The sequence below is a fragment of the Camponotus floridanus genome, unplaced genomic scaffold (assembly GCF_003227725.1).
Source record: "Camponotus floridanus strain SB8 unplaced genomic scaffold, Cflo_v7.5 scaffold17, whole genome shotgun sequence".
In the NCBI taxonomy this organism is placed as follows: domain Eukaryota; kingdom Metazoa; phylum Arthropoda; class Insecta; order Hymenoptera; family Formicidae; genus Camponotus; species Camponotus floridanus.
Window position 1 is genome coordinate 179,091 of NW_020229292.1, and position 22,661 is coordinate 201,751.

Below are 22,661 nucleotides of genomic sequence, written 5' to 3' on the forward strand. Positions count from 1 at the left end.
GAATGATAGCACTCATTCGGGCTGATGGCCGTTTGGAGAAGAGGGTCGTCTGGTCTGTAACCCGGGGCTGGCCCCGCGTAAACGTCGAGAGGGGTGAAAGTCGGCGTTGCCGACGCTCGGGGCGGCGTTTCAACCCCCGTTCTCGTAACAGGGATGGCTCGCTTGCCGACGAATCAGCTACCTCAGGACGAACATCCCGTGAAACGCAACCCCCGCGGGAACAACCATGGCCACACCCACGCTCCTACCCGCGGCACTGGCGGTTATTGAATTAAGCTTATCATTTGATTTTGAGGAGACCCACCAGTCGGTCGTACGGGGCGCTCTTAAGCGGGCCGAAAAACTTCTTCCTATCCGCGGTGTAATCGCAATAATTTGATATCGCTGATCCGATTACGCGTCATAAGCCGCTATCGAGGAGCCCAGCCGGCGGCCCCGGCCCGGTTCCCGGTCTCGCTGAAGCGTCGCCGACGAGAAAGCGGCGTGCCGCTTCTACCCTCGCGTTTACCCGGGTTTTACCCGCGGTTCGAGGGGGCCCAGAAACGCGCGCGTTAACCGGGCCCGAATAAACCGCGCGCGGCGACCCGCGCGTAGATCTTACCGCGTCCGTCTCCGCATCTCTTCTCGCAACGAGTGTCTTCGTTTTTTTTTCTCATTAAGTTCACACATATTCAGTTCAGACATATATTATCCCTCTATCTCGGGACGCGCCGTCACCGTTGTTTCCGAGTGCGCGTCGCCGAGAAGCCGTCTCGCGGGTCCATTTTAGTACCACTATCGGGCGTGCGAAGTAACGACGGAAAGAAGCACGGAAGGAACCAAGTGTCACAGGAGTGACATCAAGTGGGATTTACTCGCAGCCGGCGTGATGGACTACTCGTATCTGAACCAGGCCGCGGCCGCGGCCGCGGCCGGCTTCGAGGCGTCTAGCTGCGCCCTGGCCGCCGGCGAGATGCAATGCAGCTACGGCGACCTGAGCTCCTGCTCGCAGATGAGCCAGGCAGCTTACCGCTACACCGCGGCACGGGCCGCCGGTTATCCCGGTAACGCGGCCGCCGCCGCCGCCGGCGCCGCGGCCGGCGGCACGCCGCTTACGGCCCATCATACCGCGCACTCCCACACCCACGCGCACCACGGGGCCCACTCGACCCCGTGTTCCGTAATGGCCGCCAGGTCCCAGGAAGTTCACCGGCATGCCGCCTCCATCTTCCCGTCGGCCATCAATCTTCAGAGTGAGTGATCGGATTAGCGTACTCGTCGATTTGCTTGGCGTACTTTTGGTTAATTTTCGATGGATCACGATGATGCTCAAATTGCTAGAATCGAGATCTCAGCTTGTGTTTCATCGAATCTTTGTCTTACTTAGAGGAGCGTGCGATTTGTTTTTTGCGATTCCACTATTATTATTTTACAATTCCATACTTGTCCTTTTTTTGTAGACAAGTCAGATATCGCATCAAATTTTTATGACACGGTCTTTGCTTAAATTTAGAATCGACTTTTCTGTAATAAGATATCGATAATCTTTTGAATTACGAGTCATTGAAATTAAAGATTTAATTGAATCTGATTCTGTGCAAGTAAATTTATTCACAAGCTTTATTCCTTATTCAATTTTAAGATCGCTTTATTTTATCAAATTTTTAATTTGACATTTATTTATACATCTATTATTGCAAAAAATTGTAATATCTCCAAGTAGTTTCTTAGAAAAAAATTAATTTTTAAAGATTCTGAAGATTTGTTTTTAAAATGTTATATAGCAGAAGAGAATAGAATTCTCGATAAATCGATAGATTTATTTAAATTCTGAGAAGAATATTTTTTCATATTCTTCTTTCATTTTCATTTCCTATACAATTGTTTACGAGAAACGACAGACATATTTTCGTTGCATCTAACGTCAGTGATATATAAGTTATACAAGAAACCCTTTTATCTAGCTTAGGAAAAATGTCATATACGAAGAAGCTTATTATTATTACAATTATATCTAGAAATTGCGGAGATCATTAGATATTTGAATGAATATAATTTATTGCATATTTATATAGGAAAATTTAATCTCTTTAACTTTTTTAAGGTTTTTCTGTGTTAATCTAAGTGATTCGAATCAATAAATAGCTAATAAGTAATACCGTTTGGTAAGCTAATGGCCAATAAGTAATACTAATGTTAATATATTATCACGTATTATATCGTATATTAATACAACATAATAAATAAATAATATTGCATTTGTAATTCCGACTGCAATGGCTTAACAAAAACTCCTTTATCCTCACGTCAATCCGTCAAGCTATGAATGTGCGACGCTTTGTTGTGTTTGTTCCGGCGATTTAGAAGGGGCTAAACATGTCACACACGAGCAGGGAGCTAAGCTCCCTTCGTTCTAGTTGATAATTGATCCCGATTGAATTTAACATCACATGTGTTGTTTCGATGTGGTACGCGCAAGAATGTCATACAAATAGATTATGCAACATAGTACCTGTCATTTAAATTAACGTTTTATGGAGAAACGAGTTATAAATGCTATCGAAACGAAATAGTCATAAAGACTTGCAGAATTAATGTCGGAGACGACATTAATTGTGCAAAGTAAAAGTCTTTTACGGATATATCTCTGATATAATTACTTAATGGCTCTTTTGAAAATTAAATTATTTATCTCCATAGAAGTAAAATTTTAATACTCTAATGCAATTTTTTAAAATTAAAATTTTAATAATTAATATATAAAACATATATGAGGATACATATGTGTGTTTTTTTCTTTTGAAAATAGAATTACGTGAGAAATGATAAACAATATGTGTTTTACACACACGCACATCTGAAGGTTGCCTAAAGATTACATTTGAGATAAAAATTGTTTTAACATTACATTTCGCGCATTACAATTATTACTGCATTATTATTGTTGTTATGTTGTTATTTTTGCCATTGTATTGCAAATAAAGTATTTTCGAGATTACATACGTTATTATTATATCGCGTATATTTCTATCACATATTTCTATCTTTACTAACATTTTGCACACTTTTAATTTCAGGTGGTTTGGGATATAAGGCTTATTCAGGACATGATGGTCTCGCGGAGAAGAGAAAACAACGTCGGATACGAACAACATTTACGTCAGCTCAACTGAAAGAACTAGAACGTGCATTCCAGGAGACGCATTACCCAGACATCTACACCAGAGAAGAAATTGCTATGAAGATCGATCTGACGGAAGCCAGAGTACAAGTAAGTGTAATTTTTCGTTTTCGCGATTAATCCTCCTTATATGAAATTTAATTCTAATTTAGGTTCTTTCGTATGTAAAAAAAACGTGAGGTTTCTTATAAAAATTCAAGGCAGCACATTGAAATTGAGACACAATCGATATACGAGAATTAATCGAAATATATGTTATATATAGTTTATCACAATTATATCGTAAGAAAAATACATTCTTTTTCGGTTTACATATAATTTTGTATTGTAATTCGTGTAGTTTGCTTTATTCGCACAAAGAGAGGGCTGTTGGCGGAAAGTTGAGGGTGAGTTAGCCGAAGGAGTGTAGTGTAATTACATTACAGACTCCATTTTCGTTTTCACGGCTACCTACAGGTCGCGAGCTGATGGATTATGCTGTCTAATACTTGACGGATTATCATGAACGAAAGATGAACGACTTAGGAATAGTACAAATATTATTGTAAAAATTGTTCCCCGTACGCGAAATTACGAAATAATATTTTCAAAATATTTTATTGTTATCGATAGAAAAAATTATATTAAACAGCAAAGTGATCTTTTTGTAAAACAATCTCTCTTGTTTTACGCGATTTTATTTACATGGTAATGCTCGGAAATTTGATCACAGCGCAATTCGGGATTGCAAATTGAGATGTATCTTTTATGTATGAGGGTAATTGTCCCCAAAATTGCAGTTGTTTAAAAGAGATAAATATGCTAAATTTTCTTGTAACAACTGAGTCCATAAAACTTGCTCTCATTTTACACGATTCGATTTACATCATTTTGGGATTATTACGCATGCACGTGTAAAAAAAACTGTATCATTTTCATATTTTTATTCTAAATATTTTTTCCAATCTTAAGTGCTGTTCTTTTTGGAGTTTTATCTGAAGTTTATATTTTTTCTCAACAAACGAAAATTTGCTTGAAAAATTAAATATTTTTACCAACTTTTTAATTTTTAATATTAATATTGACTATTAAATATGCTTGTTCAATTCTCAATTATGTCAAAATTTGACATTAAAAACAAACAAAATTGCATACGACTATATTTAATATTAAACATACGATGAAAATACGAACCTAAATATTACATCAGTCAAATTCAAATTAAAATTGATTAAATTAAATAATTTGCATAAAAGACAAAATTATTATGTAATTTATTATATTGTTGTTTCTTATTATCAATATATTAACATTCTCGCGATATGGTGTAATCTAAGGATTATTTATACTGTGATAAAATAATCATTATTTTTGTTGAACATTCTGAGAAAATTGCTCTTGCTCTATGCGACAAATTTACATGATCTTGCGAGCTCGTTAAGGAAGCTACCTGTCACAGCTTCCTCGTCGATTTTCCTGCTTCTCATGCGTCTTAAGTTACCTGCTCGCACGAGGACGCAGATGTCGTGGAAAGGACAGGTGAGGTGAGGTACATGGACGGTAACGCGATTAGAGAGCTTTCCAGACACTAACGGATCCTAAAGTTAGACTTCCCGACTGACGTGCATCACTTAACGCCGCCAAAGTACCCTTCTCGCCGAATCTCATTCAGATTATCCAGCGCGAGCGAGGATCGCGGACGATTTCATTGGTTTCGAGCTTGAAGAGAGAGAAGGGAGCAATAAATTTAATCTTATCTCCGAGACGTAGGCGCGGATTAATATAACGTTCGTCATCGACGATCGCGATATTATTATACGGCGAGATGGCGAGTCGAAAACCATGGAACTAAATCGCCCGCTATTTGCGTCGACAACTTGATATTCCGACATGTGTAATTCACTTTTACACGATGCGCGTGATTATTTTGGCGACAGTTACTTAAACTGCCGTTAACCCCTTGACCCTACGGTCTTAATGTTGTGATTGATATCTGTATTGGACAGAATACGAGAATCTGAGAATTTAGATATAATTATTGGTTGTATGTACTTTCGTACTATATTTCGATCGAACTTAATATTCCTTCTACAAAATACATAACTCTTATGGTTATTCTAATCACAAAATCAAGATTTATATCAATATTATTATTATATTCTAAAGAAAGAGAGGGAATTTATATAATATAAGAATTTCTAATTTACAATAAAAACTTGTAATTTGCAATAGAAACATAATCATTGATATCACACATATGTGTGTGGAATTTGATTTATATATTCGAATCTATATCTTCAAACTTTCTAAATGGAAATAAAGTTATTCAATCTATCTTGAGAAGAGAGAGAAGAAGCTATTTCTGGAATGATGATATCTGACATAAAATATGCGTTCTTTATTTTTACATATTTCTTTATTTATTCATTCATGTGATATTTACACACGCTTTGATCTTGAACTTATTTAAATCTTCTTTATATTTGCTTTCTTTAAATTTGCTTTCTTTCTTTCCCTTAAATCTCTTTCTAATCTTCTTTCTTTCCTCGTTTTTATGTAGATTTAATTTTTTTTTATTAATATCACAAAAAATTTACGTGGTATAATTAATTATTTTTACTTAAATACAGAAATAGTTATAAAATATATAACATTACGTAGACATTGTTAAAATTTTATTGGTATTGTCTGTTATTAATGAATATATACAAAGCATTCATAAAGATAACGAATGAAACTTAACGATTGAGAAAGAATATTTATTTTTTCGGCAATATTCGATATAAATTTATTTTTAAATATTTGCTTATGATACATATATATTATATAATTTGAATGCGTGTAATAAGTTATTTTCTTAATTAACAATATATAAAAGATATATGAGAGAGATGCTGAACTGCAAAGAATATAAGAAAATTAATTTATAATAATTTAGTTTCAAAAGTTTCTCTTCTAGAACATCATAAGAGAATTTTTCTTTCAATTTAATTTGATTTAATTTATTTCTTGTGCAATTTGACTAACGTAATAATGAACAGGGATTTTCGAAAAGCATTTTTTGCAACTTTTTGTAATCGCCGATTGTGCGCTGCATTGCGCTTCGTGTCAAACGCGCGCGTGTTCGCGTATCATGAGCGAGCACCGCGTGATAATGAAGCGCGAAATAACTATTAATACTCTAGTAGTTTGCGGGTTCGCGGCGCGACCGCCATCTCTGGCGAGGTTTATCCTCCCGCGGTGGGGTAAGTCCTTTGTCTGCTTGACTTTGCCCTCCTCCTGTCCTGACAGGACGTACGATCCCTCAAGAGTTTCCTCATCCCTTCATTCGTGATTCGTTCGTTCGCTACCGCGCGAGTTATCCTACCCCCGCTGTCTTCCAATTCACCCTCCGATTCATCCCCTCATTCCCTGCTTACCATCCCTCTCAGTCCTCTATCTCGTCGATGGCGGCTGCTCGATAAAATTTCCTCCCTCTCGCGTCGTGAGAGTCATTGGCTTCCTCCATTCGCCCCTCTTGCACATCCTGTCTCCAGGATACTTCCTAATCGGCTGCCATTACTATCCCTATTTTCTCTCACTATCTATAGTTTCAGCGTGAAGTATAAATTAAGTTACATAGGAATGTTTCCGTTATAACTCTTTTCCTTGATCATTATCTACCATTATTTCTCCTTTTCTCCGTATCTTATTTAAGATACTTCTTAATCAGTTGCCGTTATCTTTATCTCAGCTTCCTAGCTTTATCTCTAGTGGCAAATATAAATTACAGTTTATAGTTATACACATATAAAGAAAGAGAGAGAGAGAGAGAGAGAGAGAGAGATACATTTGCCCTTTCTTGTCAAGTACCGTCTATCTCTTATTTCTTCCTTTTTCTAATTTATAATCTCTAATCGATTACAATGATTATCTTCTTTATATGTATTAATAAATTAAATAAATTATTTCTAATAATAATATTTCTAATAATATTTCTAATAAGAAATAAATTATTTTTGCCTGAGTTTTTTTGTGTCGAGTATTATTTGCAGAAAAATTTTGTGCTTTCCACTCTTCATTTTTAAAATGCATTCTAATCTTATTACTACTTAAAATTGTGCATAAAATATTAAAATTCTAAAAATATAATAACAATAAATTATTACGTATAATGTTTGTTAAACATAGTAAAAAATATAGATATTTTGCTTTCGTGGATATGTTAAATCCCAATTTTTCTCATTTAATACTTATTTAATTTTGAGATTTCATATTGATTATGTATGAAAACGGAATACGCTATCGCATTCCATAGATATGTTAGTGTATTATAATTATTGAGCTTATTTTTTACCCAATACATTTAATACGATTTCAACAAGAATCCAACGGTCAAGAATATATTATCATTTTGATACGATATTCTTGGTCCATCTACTAAATTTGAGCTTATCATTATTTTCTCACCTCCGTAACCACCTCGTCGATCCCGGGTCGGTTTGCTTCGAGCAAAGTTCTGTAAAACTTGAGATATTAAATTTATGCAAAAACGCAAAATGGATTTGATACTGATTAGTGATTAGAGTATTAGTCTTCGATGATCGATCGAGCGTGATTATGGCGTGAAACGCGGTAGGTCGACACACCTTAAGAAGTGGTAAAACGTGCTGAAGATCGGATTACCTTGCAACAACAGAAGCAGGCTCTAACGGATATCGGAATTCTACTTGGCAAAGCGCTCTAGGTAGGAGCGCATAACTAAGTCAGCGTGCTATTGATAGTCGAGATTCTCTCGACGTGCGCGTGTAACACCGCGTAGAAATATCTCGTCGCTCGTCGTTGGCGCGGCTGACGTTGATAAAAATACCCGAAAGATGATTGAATTTGTAACATTATCCGTTGCATTATGCATCGGCTATAATTTGATAGTCGCGTGCAGATCGACGGTACTGCTCGTTCGCGGTACCCAAAACGGTGAAGAGAATGTTTCCGTAAGAATGGCACTCTTGACGAACAGAACAAAATATTGGTAAAAGTTGAACAGAAATGATAAAAAACGATATTAGTAAAATAAAAACAAATTTTGAGATATTTTTACAGAAATTGATATATTATAAATCGCGCTGAAGCCATATAACGCGTGCAAATGTTTGAGAACCATGTATAAAATTGTTTATATAATCTATGAAACAATATTAAATTTAATATTAAAACAGGACACAGATAATTTATATATTACATACTTTTTCTCAAGTTTCTAAGAGTTTACATTTCTAATATTTATATTATTTTATTTTTATTTATTATCTATATCTAAATTTATAATTAAACTTGAAGGAGACTTATAACTTATTGTTTTTAGAAATTTCATTGATATTTTTTTCAAAATAAATTATTTGCGTAAATATGCTTTATGTTTATTTGTTTATAAGAAAAATACACAATTAAAATATACATTTAAAATATATATTTCATATTGTCATAAAAATAATGAAAATTATATTATGCATATATCGAATAAGAACATTTAAAAATATTTATGCTAATTATAAGATAAATAAGAATTAAGATGTTATTGTTAGAAACAACTTTATCCATATTCGTCCTCACTCAGATTGGCATAGATATATTATTAATGACATTAATGTCCTTCATTATGCAATATTGATAAATCCACTCTGCATACGGTCCACATGTGCAACACTAAAGTGATGTCCTTCGTCGAGATTATTACTCGCACTGTCAGTACCAGTTTTTGAACGAAAATGCGTTTAAAAAACATGTTACTCGTTTTGACAATTGTTGATAATAGTTTTGCTCGTTCCAGAAAAATATTGAAGTGAATTTGATCGATAGAAACGATCACGATACTCGAAACCATTTTGCCAGTAAAACTCATATTCGTGATGAGACAATTGGTATAGTGTATATTTTGTAGATTCACAACAATTTTTCTGATTACTGTGCGAAAGACACGATTACGTCACACTCACTTTTTGAAATGTATCTCGCACAGTTTCCTGTTTATCTCTTTTATAATCGTATTAAATATATGCGGCAAAAAATTTATGCATTTATAAATTCATACATCTATACGAATGAATGTTTTGATAATTGTTTCTAATAAGTTGTTTCAAATTTTTTTTTACATTTTTAATAAATTATAGAAAAGGAGAGAGACATGAAATATTACTTTTATACGTTAGAAAATATATTACTCTACATTATAATTATTATATTATATAATAGATTAAAAAATAAATGTTATCCCATAACATTTCATTTATTTTTTAAATTACAATTCTTTGTCCTAGCATTATATTAATCATTTGTCACTTTGATTACAATCGCCCAATTGCACACTGGCGATTATTCATTAAAAATATTCATTTCGACTGAATGATCTCGAATTTCTGCGCTTTTAATCTAATCATGCAAACTTTCTCAAGAGTGATGATCTTTGTCTCCTCGATTCATCTTCTATCTTCAAGGAGATAGTCATGAGTCATTTAGTGATTGAATTATACATATATCTAAAGACCCTGCACCACGTTTTCCTCTTTTGCGCGCTTATCGGCAATGAGAGTAGAAATTAATCAACGTTGACCTACATCTCTTTCCGATTGGACCGATGCCACACAACATAAACCGCGTGTAAAGGGACGAGTTTCTGATTACTAGGAAACTCGTTCGGATCGATTTAAGACTTGTTTATGTGACAATAGGACAGTCTTGTACCTCTTGTCGTCATCATATAACATATCACATGTAATCGCGTATTAAAGTTGTCACATTTCTCTTAAAACGTTATATAAAATATAAAAAATTTGGATAGCTTTCATATATAAAAACAACAAACACATATATCTTAAAATATAATAGATACAAAAAATAACGTAACGAAGTATTTTTGTTTTGTGCGAGTAAGGATATTTTATATAATTTTTAATTCTATTTAATTTTTTCCAAGAAATTATTTTATAATATAATTGAATCGATAGAAATTAATTTTCGTCTGCAACTTTTTGTTTATCTCTGTCATGTAATATGTATGTATATCAATATATATCATTTCTTATTAATGTTTACATATTTTTATCTCATGAGTATAATCGTAATTGCTACAAAGTAAAATAATAACAATTTGTAAATGCGTATGTATATTGACTGTATATTGTACTGTTAACTAGATTATAACTTTTACAGATATGAAATATTCCACAAAATTTATGAATCTGTATCTGTGTAAGAAAATTAAGATTTGTGGCGAACTGAGTTACAATTAACTAAGAATTTTGCATTTGTTCCACTACATTGCAACTCAAACGAGTCTTATATGTGATACTTCATACTTACATCGCACATCCCATTGACTACGACACTTTGGCCGTCGCGTGGCGGCACGTTTCGCTACTCTGAGTCACTCAGTATGAATTACAATTCCATTAACGTAGTAGAGCAGTGGCACTGTGCATAATACGGTACAAACCTGTTCTTTCTCTATCTTTTTCTCTCTTTTTCTTCTTCTAGATTGGGATGTCAATGTGCGAAATGTAATATTGTGAAGAGGGAGCGAGGGGCAACAATAGTTCCAATGTGGGGCAGGCGATCGAAGTCGCGTATTTCACCGCTAACGAAATTAATATTCATCCGCGTACACAGATCGATGCGAAATGAGCGAAAAATTCAGACTTTTGAAAAGACCAGCTGTGGTTTTTCGTACTGCATAATTAATATATTTGTCATATTATAAAAAGTGCTTTTATAAATATTTACATACAAGATAAGTATATTTGTACGCCATTGGATTTCGTTTTTTGCATGTAATCTCTCACGAACAATAATTAATTATCGAAAATGATATTTATTATATGTAGTTTGCATATTTGGATATTCGCGAAAAATATAATATTAAACGTATCAATAACTATTATTAATTTGGTATAGAATTTTATTATAAATGCATATAATTAACTTAATAATAAACGACAATATTAGTGTTAATCAATGAATACTTTATTTCTAATGATGTTTGTTATTTATCGATTATTTACTATTCAATTATTTATTTTTCAATTTTTGCTTGTAACAATATATAAATGTATATATACATATATATATATATATATATATATATATATATATATATATATAGCAACACGTTGCAAGCTATGGTATGGTCCGCACGATGATAGCTTTTATATATATATATATATATATATATATATATATATATATATATATAAAAGCTATCATCGTGCGGACCATATCATAGCTTGCAACGTGTTGCTTTCGTTATCGCATAGGATTAAGTTCATTCGTGTGTAAAAGTGAAAAAATGATAACATTTTCTAAAGTCATTATTAAAATATAATATATATTATTTGTTTTTATTTCTAATCGTTATGAAATTTAGTTCCAAAACCAGTTTATTATATATATAGCAAAAATAAACTTTAAGACAATACATGACAAGAATAAAAAATATATATGTGTGATATTATGTGATATATACTATTTATTAAATATTATTATATATTATTTTTTTGTATATTATTTTTTATCATAAAAAACAATAGAATTGCAAGGATTAGAATTAGTGCAAATAATTTTTATATTTTTTGATTGTTTCATTAATCGATACTTGAGCTTCGACTTAAATATTATTCATTTAAATCGATTCGAGAGATTCACGTACAAGTTGAAAGTTGAACCATAGAATAATTTGGTAATACGAATGACGCGGTCGAAAAATCAACGTGGATTTCCTTCTATCCCTCGGTGGGATACATGGCTGTCAAGTGAAACAAGACGTCCCCTTGTCTCTTGCGGGAATGAAAGACAGAGACAAGCACGACTGCGAGCTCGTCCTCGAAGGGACGAGAAGCCGGGAGCGAGAAGCAGAAATTGAGGAAGGAGGAATTGAAGAAAAGGGGAGAAAAATCGAACAAATGGGGATGAAAAAAGAAAGCAAGCATGAGAGGATCTTAAGAGAGACAAAAAGAAACGTAAAAATCCAAAAGAAGAAAACGAAATGGGAAAAGAGGGAAACTTTAAGAGAAGAGAAGAAAGAAAGATAAAAATAGATAAACTAAAACTACAAGATGGTGAGAAAGGAAGAAAAAGATAGATGAATACTGAGAACGAGAAGCGATTGTAAAAGGAAGAAGGATGTGACGTCTAAGGGATGGGAACCGAGAGAGACAGAGAGAGAACGAGATGGAAAGGATGATGGAACGGGGGGATGCAGGGCTGGGAACTGGAGGACGATTCCGGGAGTCGAGGGTTGCTGCAGTCGGTAGCACGGAGGGATGAAATGGGGAAAACATTCGCCCGGGCTCTGGCGGCTGGTGTCGGGGCTGGGTTGATACACAAGGGGCCCATGCCAGAGTGTGCGCCGGTAATTGCGAGCTCTATGTAGATCCACTTACAGTGATTAAAAACTGTCCTGCTGGGTATCATCCGCGGCGGAACGACGCATCGAGGACGTCTGCCCGGGAAGGAAGAGAGGAGCGAAACGATCAGGATGCGCGCCGCCAAGAATAATTCCGTCACGTTTTGCGGCCACGTCATTTCGCGCGTCTTCAGCAATCTCCGCGTTGTCCCAAGATTTTCGTGGTCCGATCGTCCATATTCGAGGAAGGAAATTGTATGCTCAAGCGCAACTTTTCTTACTTATTATTTTTTAGATCACGGTACTTTCAGATTATATGCCCATTGTTATATAATCATCTTGGCAATGAAAATAATAATAAGTAAAATAACGAAGTAAAATATTTGAGGGAATTTTTAGATTTTTTTTTGAAGAGGAAAGAAATATACGTGTTATAAAATAATTATTCAAAAACGAAAAGCTTATTGTTTGAAAAAACTTAATAATATGTAAACTTTAATTTAATATATTATATGCGTATTGTAGCATTATTAGAAAATTGCAACATTATTATATATATATATATATATATATATATATATATACATATATATATGTAACATTATATAATAATTATTATTTTGATAAAAAACAGAAGAAAGCGAAGACTCGATGAGAAAGACATCTTTCGAGAAAAAACTGATTTAGTCTTAAATATAGGGATTTTATAGCCAATTTAAAATAATGTGTTACTAATTTATGTATGTAAAAGTAAATGGAGACATTTGCGATTAAATATTCAATATATTACATTTCAAAAAGTTCAATTTGTATTTTATAAAAGCGAATTATGTGCAAAAATTAATCAGATTAATATAATCGCTTTTCTTGTATTCCGTTTTACTGTATCTATTGTATGCGGAAACTGCAGCGCAGTCCAGACTTTCAATTAAGGAAATAAGTTTAGGGTGAAGGCGCATCACCCTGCCATCTCAGTCTTAATTACGATTTGCTCTATGTAGCACGAAGACATTTGCTTTTATTGGTACGAGCGTTGAAATGACTTGATTATAAATTAATTACAGAAACGTAAAACTTAACTTTGTACACAATCAATTTTTTTACTCGTAATTATAACATAAATGAAATTATTTTATTTTTGAAATTGTTCTTAATCATTAAAAAATAATATATTTATTTCTCTAAAATTGCCCGTATTATGTATAATATATAAATTTCATATATAAAATTCATATTTCATATATAAATTTCATATATAAAATAATTGAATTGATGACTTTGTACGTAAATGAAAGCATTCCAATTTCGCGCACTTTATTATCTGTATGTATTTAATCAATTTGCAATCGATATTTTTTAACAAAAATTTGATTATGTTTATATTATTTTCGCAACTATTTGTTCAATGATTAATTTTGTGTAATTAAATTTGAAAATTATGCTACAGTCTATTCATACAAAATGCACAAATTATAAGATTATATGCTTTACAAGAAACTTTACATACATGTTCGAGTTTTGTCGGAATAATTATGTTGCGGGATATATTTTGCCGATGCTGAATTAGATCGACCCGGGGTCAGAAGGCAACTGAGCAAAATCCGCGGTTAACTGGCTCGAAAAGGGAAAATCACGGCGGCGCCTAAATGTAGGGTGAATCGGATGGATAAGCATAGCACAAATTGCAGGATCGTGCGGTGCTTCTATAGAATTCCTAATGCTTCGACATTTACTTTGATCGGCATCAACACAGGATTTAGTAGGAACCAAACAATGTTGAGCATAAAAATAGACGACGAGGCTATTGCTATAAAATTATTTTGCGTTCCTATGTTGAATTAATATCTAGGAAAGTATATCAATGCATATATTATACAGTCTATCTATATAGTCATTATGTGTTAAATGAATCATTTAAAATTATCCTCAATGATTCCCGAACTTGAGTTTTATAGAAAAAAATATTTTACATATAAAAGTTATTAAATTCATGTTTCGTGTTTTAAGTGAAAGATCATGATTTTTAATATTTTTGTATGTAAAACGACAAAGAGAATCGATAAATGAAAGAACAAAACATGATTGTATTTAAAAAAAAGATAATTTTGCAATCCTGGAAATGCTTTCACTTAATAAAAAAGAGAGAAGAATAATCTGATAATAAAATAAAGTACAAACGCATCTCTGGTGCGCGTGACGTATTGAAACGCACGATCGGAAAAGGGCGGTGGATAAAATTCCCACACAGAGTTCCCGTATAAAGAAGTGATTAAATATTTATCCAGAAGGTGCCGGACATCTGTCGATATGCCTTGTTGCACTTTATTTTGGCGCGGTATATTTGTTTAACATTAACGCTACGTGCGAGCGCGCGTTCTCTCTCACCCTAATTCGCCTCGTCGTCGTCATCACTTCTGCAAACAACGGCACACATGCTACGGTCTACTCGAGGTTTGGTCCGTGGCCAAATACGAATTATTAGCGTTGTCTTTGGCATGTACTATGGCAAACATGCTTATAACGTAGCCGACAATCGAGATAATTTAAAAAAAAATGAATAATGTGCTTTTAGTTTAGATTTTTTTTTCAATTACAAAACGCTCTACAAAGCATTAATTAAATCTAAACTTTTCTACTATTTTTATTCTCTTTTTTAATTGAGATTTTCTGCACAGCTCTATATAAGAATATATATAGAGAAATGAGTCACGCTGCTGTATTAAATAAGTAATTGCAATGAAAATTGCCATTCTCTCATAAAACTTTTAAACGATGGCGTCTTTAACTTTATAAAACAGAATTCCTCTTATGCGTCAAAGTTAAATTGATATCTCTTCTTTTCTTTTCAATTTGATTTTGCATCTCGCCTTTTTTTTCATTTAACGATAGATCGATGAAGAAACGCGACGCTAGGTGTAATCAATTTCAGATTAATTAACGCACGAATGCAGGTTCGTGTTGTTCGCCGCATAGTTACGACTCGAATTTCGCGAAAAATCGCCACGCGCGACGATCGGCAGCAACAGCAGCAGCAGCAACAGCAGCAGCAGCTGATAAAAATCCAATAGCCCCAGTGTTTGCCAGCCGGAAAGGGCAATCACGTTCATCATGGTGTCCTGCGCTCCCGCCGCTGCCTCCCGCCGCCGTCGCGGTGTCTCCCTCCGCCACCCCCATCTCGCGTCCCTTCCAACCCCCGTGCGATCTCCCCTCGCTCCAACCGACAGCTCGAGCAGTTACGTCCTACGAGCCCTGAGCGTAGCCGCCCCTGGAAAATCCGGGGGTGGGATTCACGTGCGCGCACGTTGAGAAACGAACGTCCGGAGAGTGACGAGGAGGGACGGAGATTGAAGGGGATCGTTGCACCGTGTAAGGGAGTCAAAGGGGGAGGGGGCCGAGGGTGGGAATAGCGACGGGGATAGAGGGATCGAAGGGGAAACGAGGGTGGACGAGCGGCAGCGCCGCCGGTCAGATAAACGCTAAAGCAAATAAATCCGCTACTTTAACATGCAGGTCACCGCAGGTGTCTGTTTATTTTATTCGTTAAATATTTCATTTGGCCGGCTAGGGCCAATTACGAGCGCGCCGAACGTCCGGTCTCGCCGTTCGCTCTGACGAGCGTCCAACTTTGAATCGCGTCTCTCGCGCGATATTCTCTCATGTCGCGATAGAAAATGTGTACGTTGCGATAACGTTTCGCCCCCTCATTGATATATAAAACGTGAACTTGAGTCTTGATAAATATACCTAATAGAGGCTTCAAGCCATTGCGATTTCCAAGCAAGAGAATAATTATATCTTCTTGATGTCACTATAACTATTTTTAATCTAATCATATTAAACATATTAATTTGAATAAAAAATACTTATCTGAAGCCTTATTAATGCATCAAAGATAATTACTATTTATTTTATTTGATTTAAATTTCATATGTTAAAGAAAATCCATTAGTTTCTTAATACGTATCTTAATGTATTTCTTTCAAGGAGACGTCATATAATGCAAAGATAAAAAATATTATATTTAATATAATATTGATTTAAAAAGGAAAACAAATTTATATTTTAACATACATGCAGATAATCATTTTAAAGATGACGATATCAAACGAAGATTCTGTATTAATAAGATATATAAAAAATACTCGATTTTACATTAAAGTACATTACATTACATTAAAGTAACCGACTTTGATAGTAATAATGATTAATTTATTGCTACGGTAATTGTATTTCTCTTAATTTTACCTGATACTTTATTTTTGACATTTCTTATATCTATGTGAATAACATTGAATATATTACATCTAAGAAATATTAATTAGGAAAAAAAAACAGATTTTAACATATTTACATATGTGCATAATCCTTTTAAAGATGATAACATCGAACAATTATTCATATATCGATAAAAGTATATAAAACACTTGATTATATCATACTAAAATATAATTTTGACAATAACAATGATTAATTTATCACTACGGTAATTATATCGGTTAATATTACTCTAAATTTTATCGGATTACCAGATCTTATTCTTGCCATTTCTTATACCTGTGAATAACATTGAATTATTTGAATATTATCGGTAAATATTACCTCAGTTTCACATCGCTAATCGCGAAGGACAAGAAGACGGAAGAACGGGACCTAACATGATCGGCCATCCGTGTCGATGTTGCAGGTATGGTTCCAGAATCGGCGCGCAAAGTTTCGCAAGCAAGAAAGACTGGCCCAACAAAAGTCCACGTCGCAGAGTGGCATCGGAGCCGACAGCGGCGCGTCCAGCCCCGTGACCGGCACCGTGAAGGCGGAGGGACGCTCGCCGAGGAGTCCGGCGACGCCGCCCGGTAGTTCGAACAGCGTGCTGTCGTCGAACGAGATCAAGCCGATCGCCAACCAGAGCCTGGTGAACGTGAAACACACCGCGGACGGCACCGGCGACGGCGGCTCGCCCAACGCGCGCGGAAGCAGCGGCGGCGGGAGCGGTAGCGGCACCTGGGGCTCCTGCAGTCCCAGGCCCTTCTCGGCGGCCCTGCCGCCCTACCTGCTGGACCCGCTGCCTTTGAAGACCGCGAATCTCTATTAAAGCCATCTCTCCTCGGCCTGGCCGTGTGTAAATACAGAAAGCCCAGATTTTTCTCTCCCGGGCCCCGGTTTCCCGCACGCGAATTGATCGGCATAGTTGAACCGTACGCGCACGGTATCCTCGAGAATTCGAGGGACCTCGATAGGAGGAACCGCGCCGTACATATTTTTGACAATGATACTTTAGACAGTCGGGAAAACGGGCAGCAGACGGATCGCTCGCTTGAAGGCAGCGTCTGTTGAGATACGTTTCGAGCTTTGTACGCACGCGAGACAGAGTGTCATTCGGATGACGCCAATCGAGACACTAGAATCAAGGTCGAGGTAAATATCATTTAGTAAATTTTGGTATTACTGTACAAAGAATGCTTAGAAAGAAGCCAATTGGATACTGTCCTCTTTAATTTTACGGAGAAGAAATAATTCTTGACACATCAAATTTCAAAGAGTTGTAGAATGTGCTATATTTGTTTTGCATTCCTGTGATAAGTGTAAAGTGTAGAAATATTTGAATTATAATTTTATACATATTTCCTTATTGTTTGCATCATTTTTTGTATCTTGTATTAATTTATATATATATTGGCGTATCTGTAGGCAGTAGTGTACATTACATATGAAATATTATTTCTGTTGTATCGATACAGATGTTGTATTGTATTGATTATCAAATTAATTTTAAAAGGAGGTATAACTTCGGAAATGCTGCTTTGAGATATCGCTATCTAGTTTGAAATCGAGACTATTGGTCCGAAATAATCGAAAGTGAAATGGATTTAAACTTGTATCAGATTCAAATTTCGATTAATATCGAGAATAATAGAGTTGCAAAGCATCTAGTTTAGATGTAAGTTTTAACGTTCCCGAGAAATATAAAAGCGAAGAGAAGAGATGGAATTATGAAATATTATTAAATATACCTAATAACTTGTGCAAATGTAAATAATTCCATAATTTTGAAAATTTAAATTGAAATGCAATACAGTTAATTTAAATATAATACCTCTTAAATTATAATTAAAGGATTAAGTAAAAGAAAACACATTCGTCTTGCGAATTTATTCCATATATTTTTAATTTATTGTATGTAGACAAATTATTTTCCCAGAAAAATTTCCAATGAAACAATAAATAATTTTAATGATGTTAATTCACTTGCGATATTAAATAGGAACATTGCGATCATTAATTCAAATGTAAGATATAATCTGAAAATAATCTATAAATATATATTATATCATTTTCATTTACTTACTCCTTTCATTATAATTATATGTGTAAGGGAGAAAACTAAGCTTTACATTCGAAGCAATAAAAACGCTCTATATAGAGCATCACTATAATTCTCGAGGGACGTTAAACTCTCGTTTCTCTTATGTGCTTCTCATCTCTATTATTTTTCGTCGATAATACCGAGGTAGAATTAACAAGAAACACAGCGTAGAATAGTATCTATAAAAATACTATTAATCACGCAAACATCACACACCGAAATTATCTGATATTTAATTTACCGAGATTGATTTACATACTGAAAATTATGTGATTATGTCGCGAAAATCTGCTGCGATATTTATTATGTAACAAGTAGCAGAAAACACACGTATACTTCCACAGTAAAATCCTTGATAGAAATATCGAGTGTACTTTGCGCTGATTTAATGCGATTCCAACGATGCTGTCGAATAGCTGATTGATTAAGCATTAACAACGATCAATAGACAGAAAAGGGAAGGAGCGAAATTTTACTTGACGTTTAAGTCAAAATGACTCTCGATATATGAAAACTCATTTTATGTCAAATGTTAAAACAGAAAAATTTAAAAAGTAACATTAATTTCTATTAATTAGTTCCAATCAATTCTAAATTAATTTCTAATTTAGAATTGATTGAATTTATAACAATTAATCAAAATGTTTTTACAAATATTTTCTATCTACATTTAAAATACCTTCATCTATAAAAGGATTATTGATAGTCTGATAGTCAAAGTCACATTAAGATTTTGTCAAAGTTCTGACTCTTAATTACATCAATTCTGTATATAATTTTATTGCAAAATTTTTGTTGCAACTTTGATTAGTTATCTTCAATTTGGCAAAAAAAAATGCAAATTTGTAATATACCAATTCTAGAAAGAAAGTCTTATATCGAGAATCGCCGTACAACGCAGGAGACGATAAATTCGCAAATCGGCGGAATTCCTCCTTAGAAAGTTCTTAAGATAAATACATACCGTCCTGTATGTCTCGTACCAAGAAGAGCGAGGGTACCTGTCTTATCACAATATACGATGGACAATTTCGGCGACGATGTGACTCGTTTATCGCGCGCCGATAACGAGTGCATCTTATTCTGCATATGTATAGTTTACGACTGAATCTATTTTATAGTGAGATGTATAAATGTACATTATTTAAGACAAAGGTATGTATAGTTCACTCAAAAGTATTTTTCTTTTCTTTTATGAGACTTTCGTCAAATCTGCCTTAATCTTTAGAGGACAGGTCATCGTATTTCAACTGTAGCCAAATGTAATTATCGATACTATTATAGCTAAATTAGATATTTGAAATCGTTATAATCGCTCTCTATTATAATTTCTCATAAAAAAATAATATTTCTTTTTATTTTTATACTTCAATATAATATATAGTTTCATAAAGTTATTAAAATATCGATTGAGGGAGATTAATGTCAGATGTTTTTAATATATAAAAACGAGAATTCATCGCTAGCGATTAATGCGATTAAAAATTTAGAAATTGCTGCAGAAAAAGATGATTTTGCACTTGCAGAGAAAAGCATTAGTCCTCTGAAGATTAACGGCAATAGCGTACGGAAATTTCTATCGTGTCCCGAGGCAATCCATATCCCAGTTCGATAACGAATGTGATTTTTTAACGAGACACTTTTACAATACTGCGTATTACTGGCGCGTAGCGAGCCGCACATTCGCTCGTCTCCGGGAAAGACGCGGATTATCGATTACACGCGACGGCGACGAGAGGGAAAAGCTCATCTCCGCAAGCCAGGAAGCGTTCGTGAACTCTGAACAGCTTCGTTGCTCCCGCCATTATTGTTAAGATTAACGAATGATAATTATCGATATGTGTGAACCGGAACTTGTACAGTTGTTGCTATAAATATATAAAATTAGTGTTTTACACCATATTCATACTTACTCTCTCCGTTCAAGAAACTCTTATAAATCATTGAATCACTCTTATAAATTTCATTGAAATATTACATTTAATTCAGATAACATAATAGCATTTATATTATTATCATTTATATTGCTTTCAAATTTTTAACATTTAATGTGAGACTTTTGCACATATATATATTTTATCATGTTCTATATCATGTTTTATAATCTCTTATTATATTATAAATATTATATTATAAATTGTTTTGTTATATTTAATGTGTTATTTTAATATAGGCATTATTACAAAATATTATACTTTAGAAAGAAAGCATGAAATGTGGTACGTATTACTTATATTTTTCCAGATATATATTAAATGTGAATCGATTACTTAGATTTGTTTGGATAAAGAAAAATGTTCAGAATTTCAAATATACATTTATTGAAAATTATAATTAAATTAGTTTCTCGTCTTAGTCGTCGGTTACATCGTTGCTGCTGGTCGTAGTCCGGTTATATAGACTTTTCATATTTACACGTTTATGTCGTCCGCGAATATTGATTGCAATCGATACCAGGTAATAAATTATTATAAATTCCGAAAATTATTGTTTTTAAAATAAAATTGATACAGAAGTAATACTCGTTCGTTTAAGAATTTTTACATCATTGCATAATTTGTCAATCGAAACAGTTAATAAGCTATACATCTTTAATTCATAGATGCATTCTGTTTCGCAGACAACGGCTAATAGTAAAAAACAAAAAAGAACAGAGACTTCTGTATACATATATATAATTCTGAGCAATATTAACGATCAAAAATGCTAACTTGAGCAATATCATATGTAAAAAATTTGATTGGCGATTTGCTTCATTAGCGAAGCGAAATACAACTTTTTATTCATTAAACATATCTTCATTTTGAATTTTTTAAATATAAAATACGCAAATCTTCAAATTCATATTTATTTCGACAAATTTGGCCAAAATCGATATTTTAATAACTATCATTTCGAATCAAACGGAAAGAAACAAAAAAAAATTCAGAAATTATTTAGAAAGATTCTATCTTTTTGTCCAAACGAGCTTAAAAATCTTTGAAAAGTTTGGCCAAAGAAAATGTAAATTCAAAGAAATTTAATTGCCCAGTATCATCATTACTTCTTTTTCAGAAATCTTGCGGATCGATTCTCGAGTCGTAATTCCCAATTTCTTGGTCAAGAATAAAGAAAAAATAAAAGAAAGTAACAAAAGTTTCGTATATTCGTAATAATTCATTATAAGATTAAATCGGCATATAGCGTTGTTCGGAGATTGGGCAGGCTGCTGCGAAAATCGCATGAAGAGCTGTTATCAAACATCACGTCAAAAATATTGGCATTTCAGTTTTGACTCTTGCAATTTACAGATTTTTCATGAAATCTTCATAGCAACCCACAAACCATCGTGACAATTAAGCGAGAATGGGATTTAATTGATTACAGGAATAAGTCCACACATATTGTTGATAATTTGGAATAAATTGATATGGCGATAGATCAACTCTAATGCGCTATAGCAACTTACATCGCAATGTTAATTCAATAATGACAACACTCGATCTCTTTTGTTACCAAATCCAAAGTTTTAAAATTAAAAATTAAATAAAAGAAATTTTATAATAGATAGATTTAAAAAGTAAACATACTTTTTTTTAAATAAATCTATTATATAATCAATGTATTCATATATATATATATATATATATATATATATATATATATATTAATAATGATATGATTCCTGCAGATAGATATACACACATACACATTTTCCTCTCTTCGAATGAAATATGAAATTTTAACATTAAAAAGATAGGAAGAGAGATAAAATATTTATAAACTTAAAAAGAATATATATATAT

The 22,661-nt window shown here is 33.8% G+C and overlaps 1 protein-coding gene across 1 annotated transcript; it reads left to right on the forward strand.

The window, feature by feature from the left end:
* Positions 1-868: 868 nt before the first annotated feature.
* On the forward strand, positions 869-18,108 carry LOC105250074 (paired mesoderm homeobox protein 2A). The gene is made up of 3 exons (XM_011255953.3): positions 869-1,232; positions 3,057-3,250; positions 17,200-18,108. Exons 1-3 carry the CDS (start codon positions 869-871, stop codon positions 17,602-17,604), a joined length of 963 nt encoding a protein of 320 aa, XP_011254255.2. The 3' UTR covers positions 17,605-18,108.
* Positions 18,109-22,661: the final 4,553 nt, after the last annotated feature.

Bases quoted from the DNA above. Each gene is read 5' to 3' on its own strand.
- LOC105250074 (XM_011255953.3), top strand. From the start codon at position 869: ATGGACTACTCGTATCTGAACCAGGCCGCGGCCGCGGCCGCGGCCGGC. The intron at 1,233-3,056 runs GTGAGTGATCGG...TTTTAATTTCAG, and splicing joins GTCGGCCATCAATCTTCAGA to GTGGTTTGGGATATAAGGCT. The intron at 3,251-17,199 runs GTAAGTGTAATT...TCGATGTTGCAG, and splicing joins TGACGGAAGCCAGAGTACAA to GTATGGTTCCAGAATCGGCG.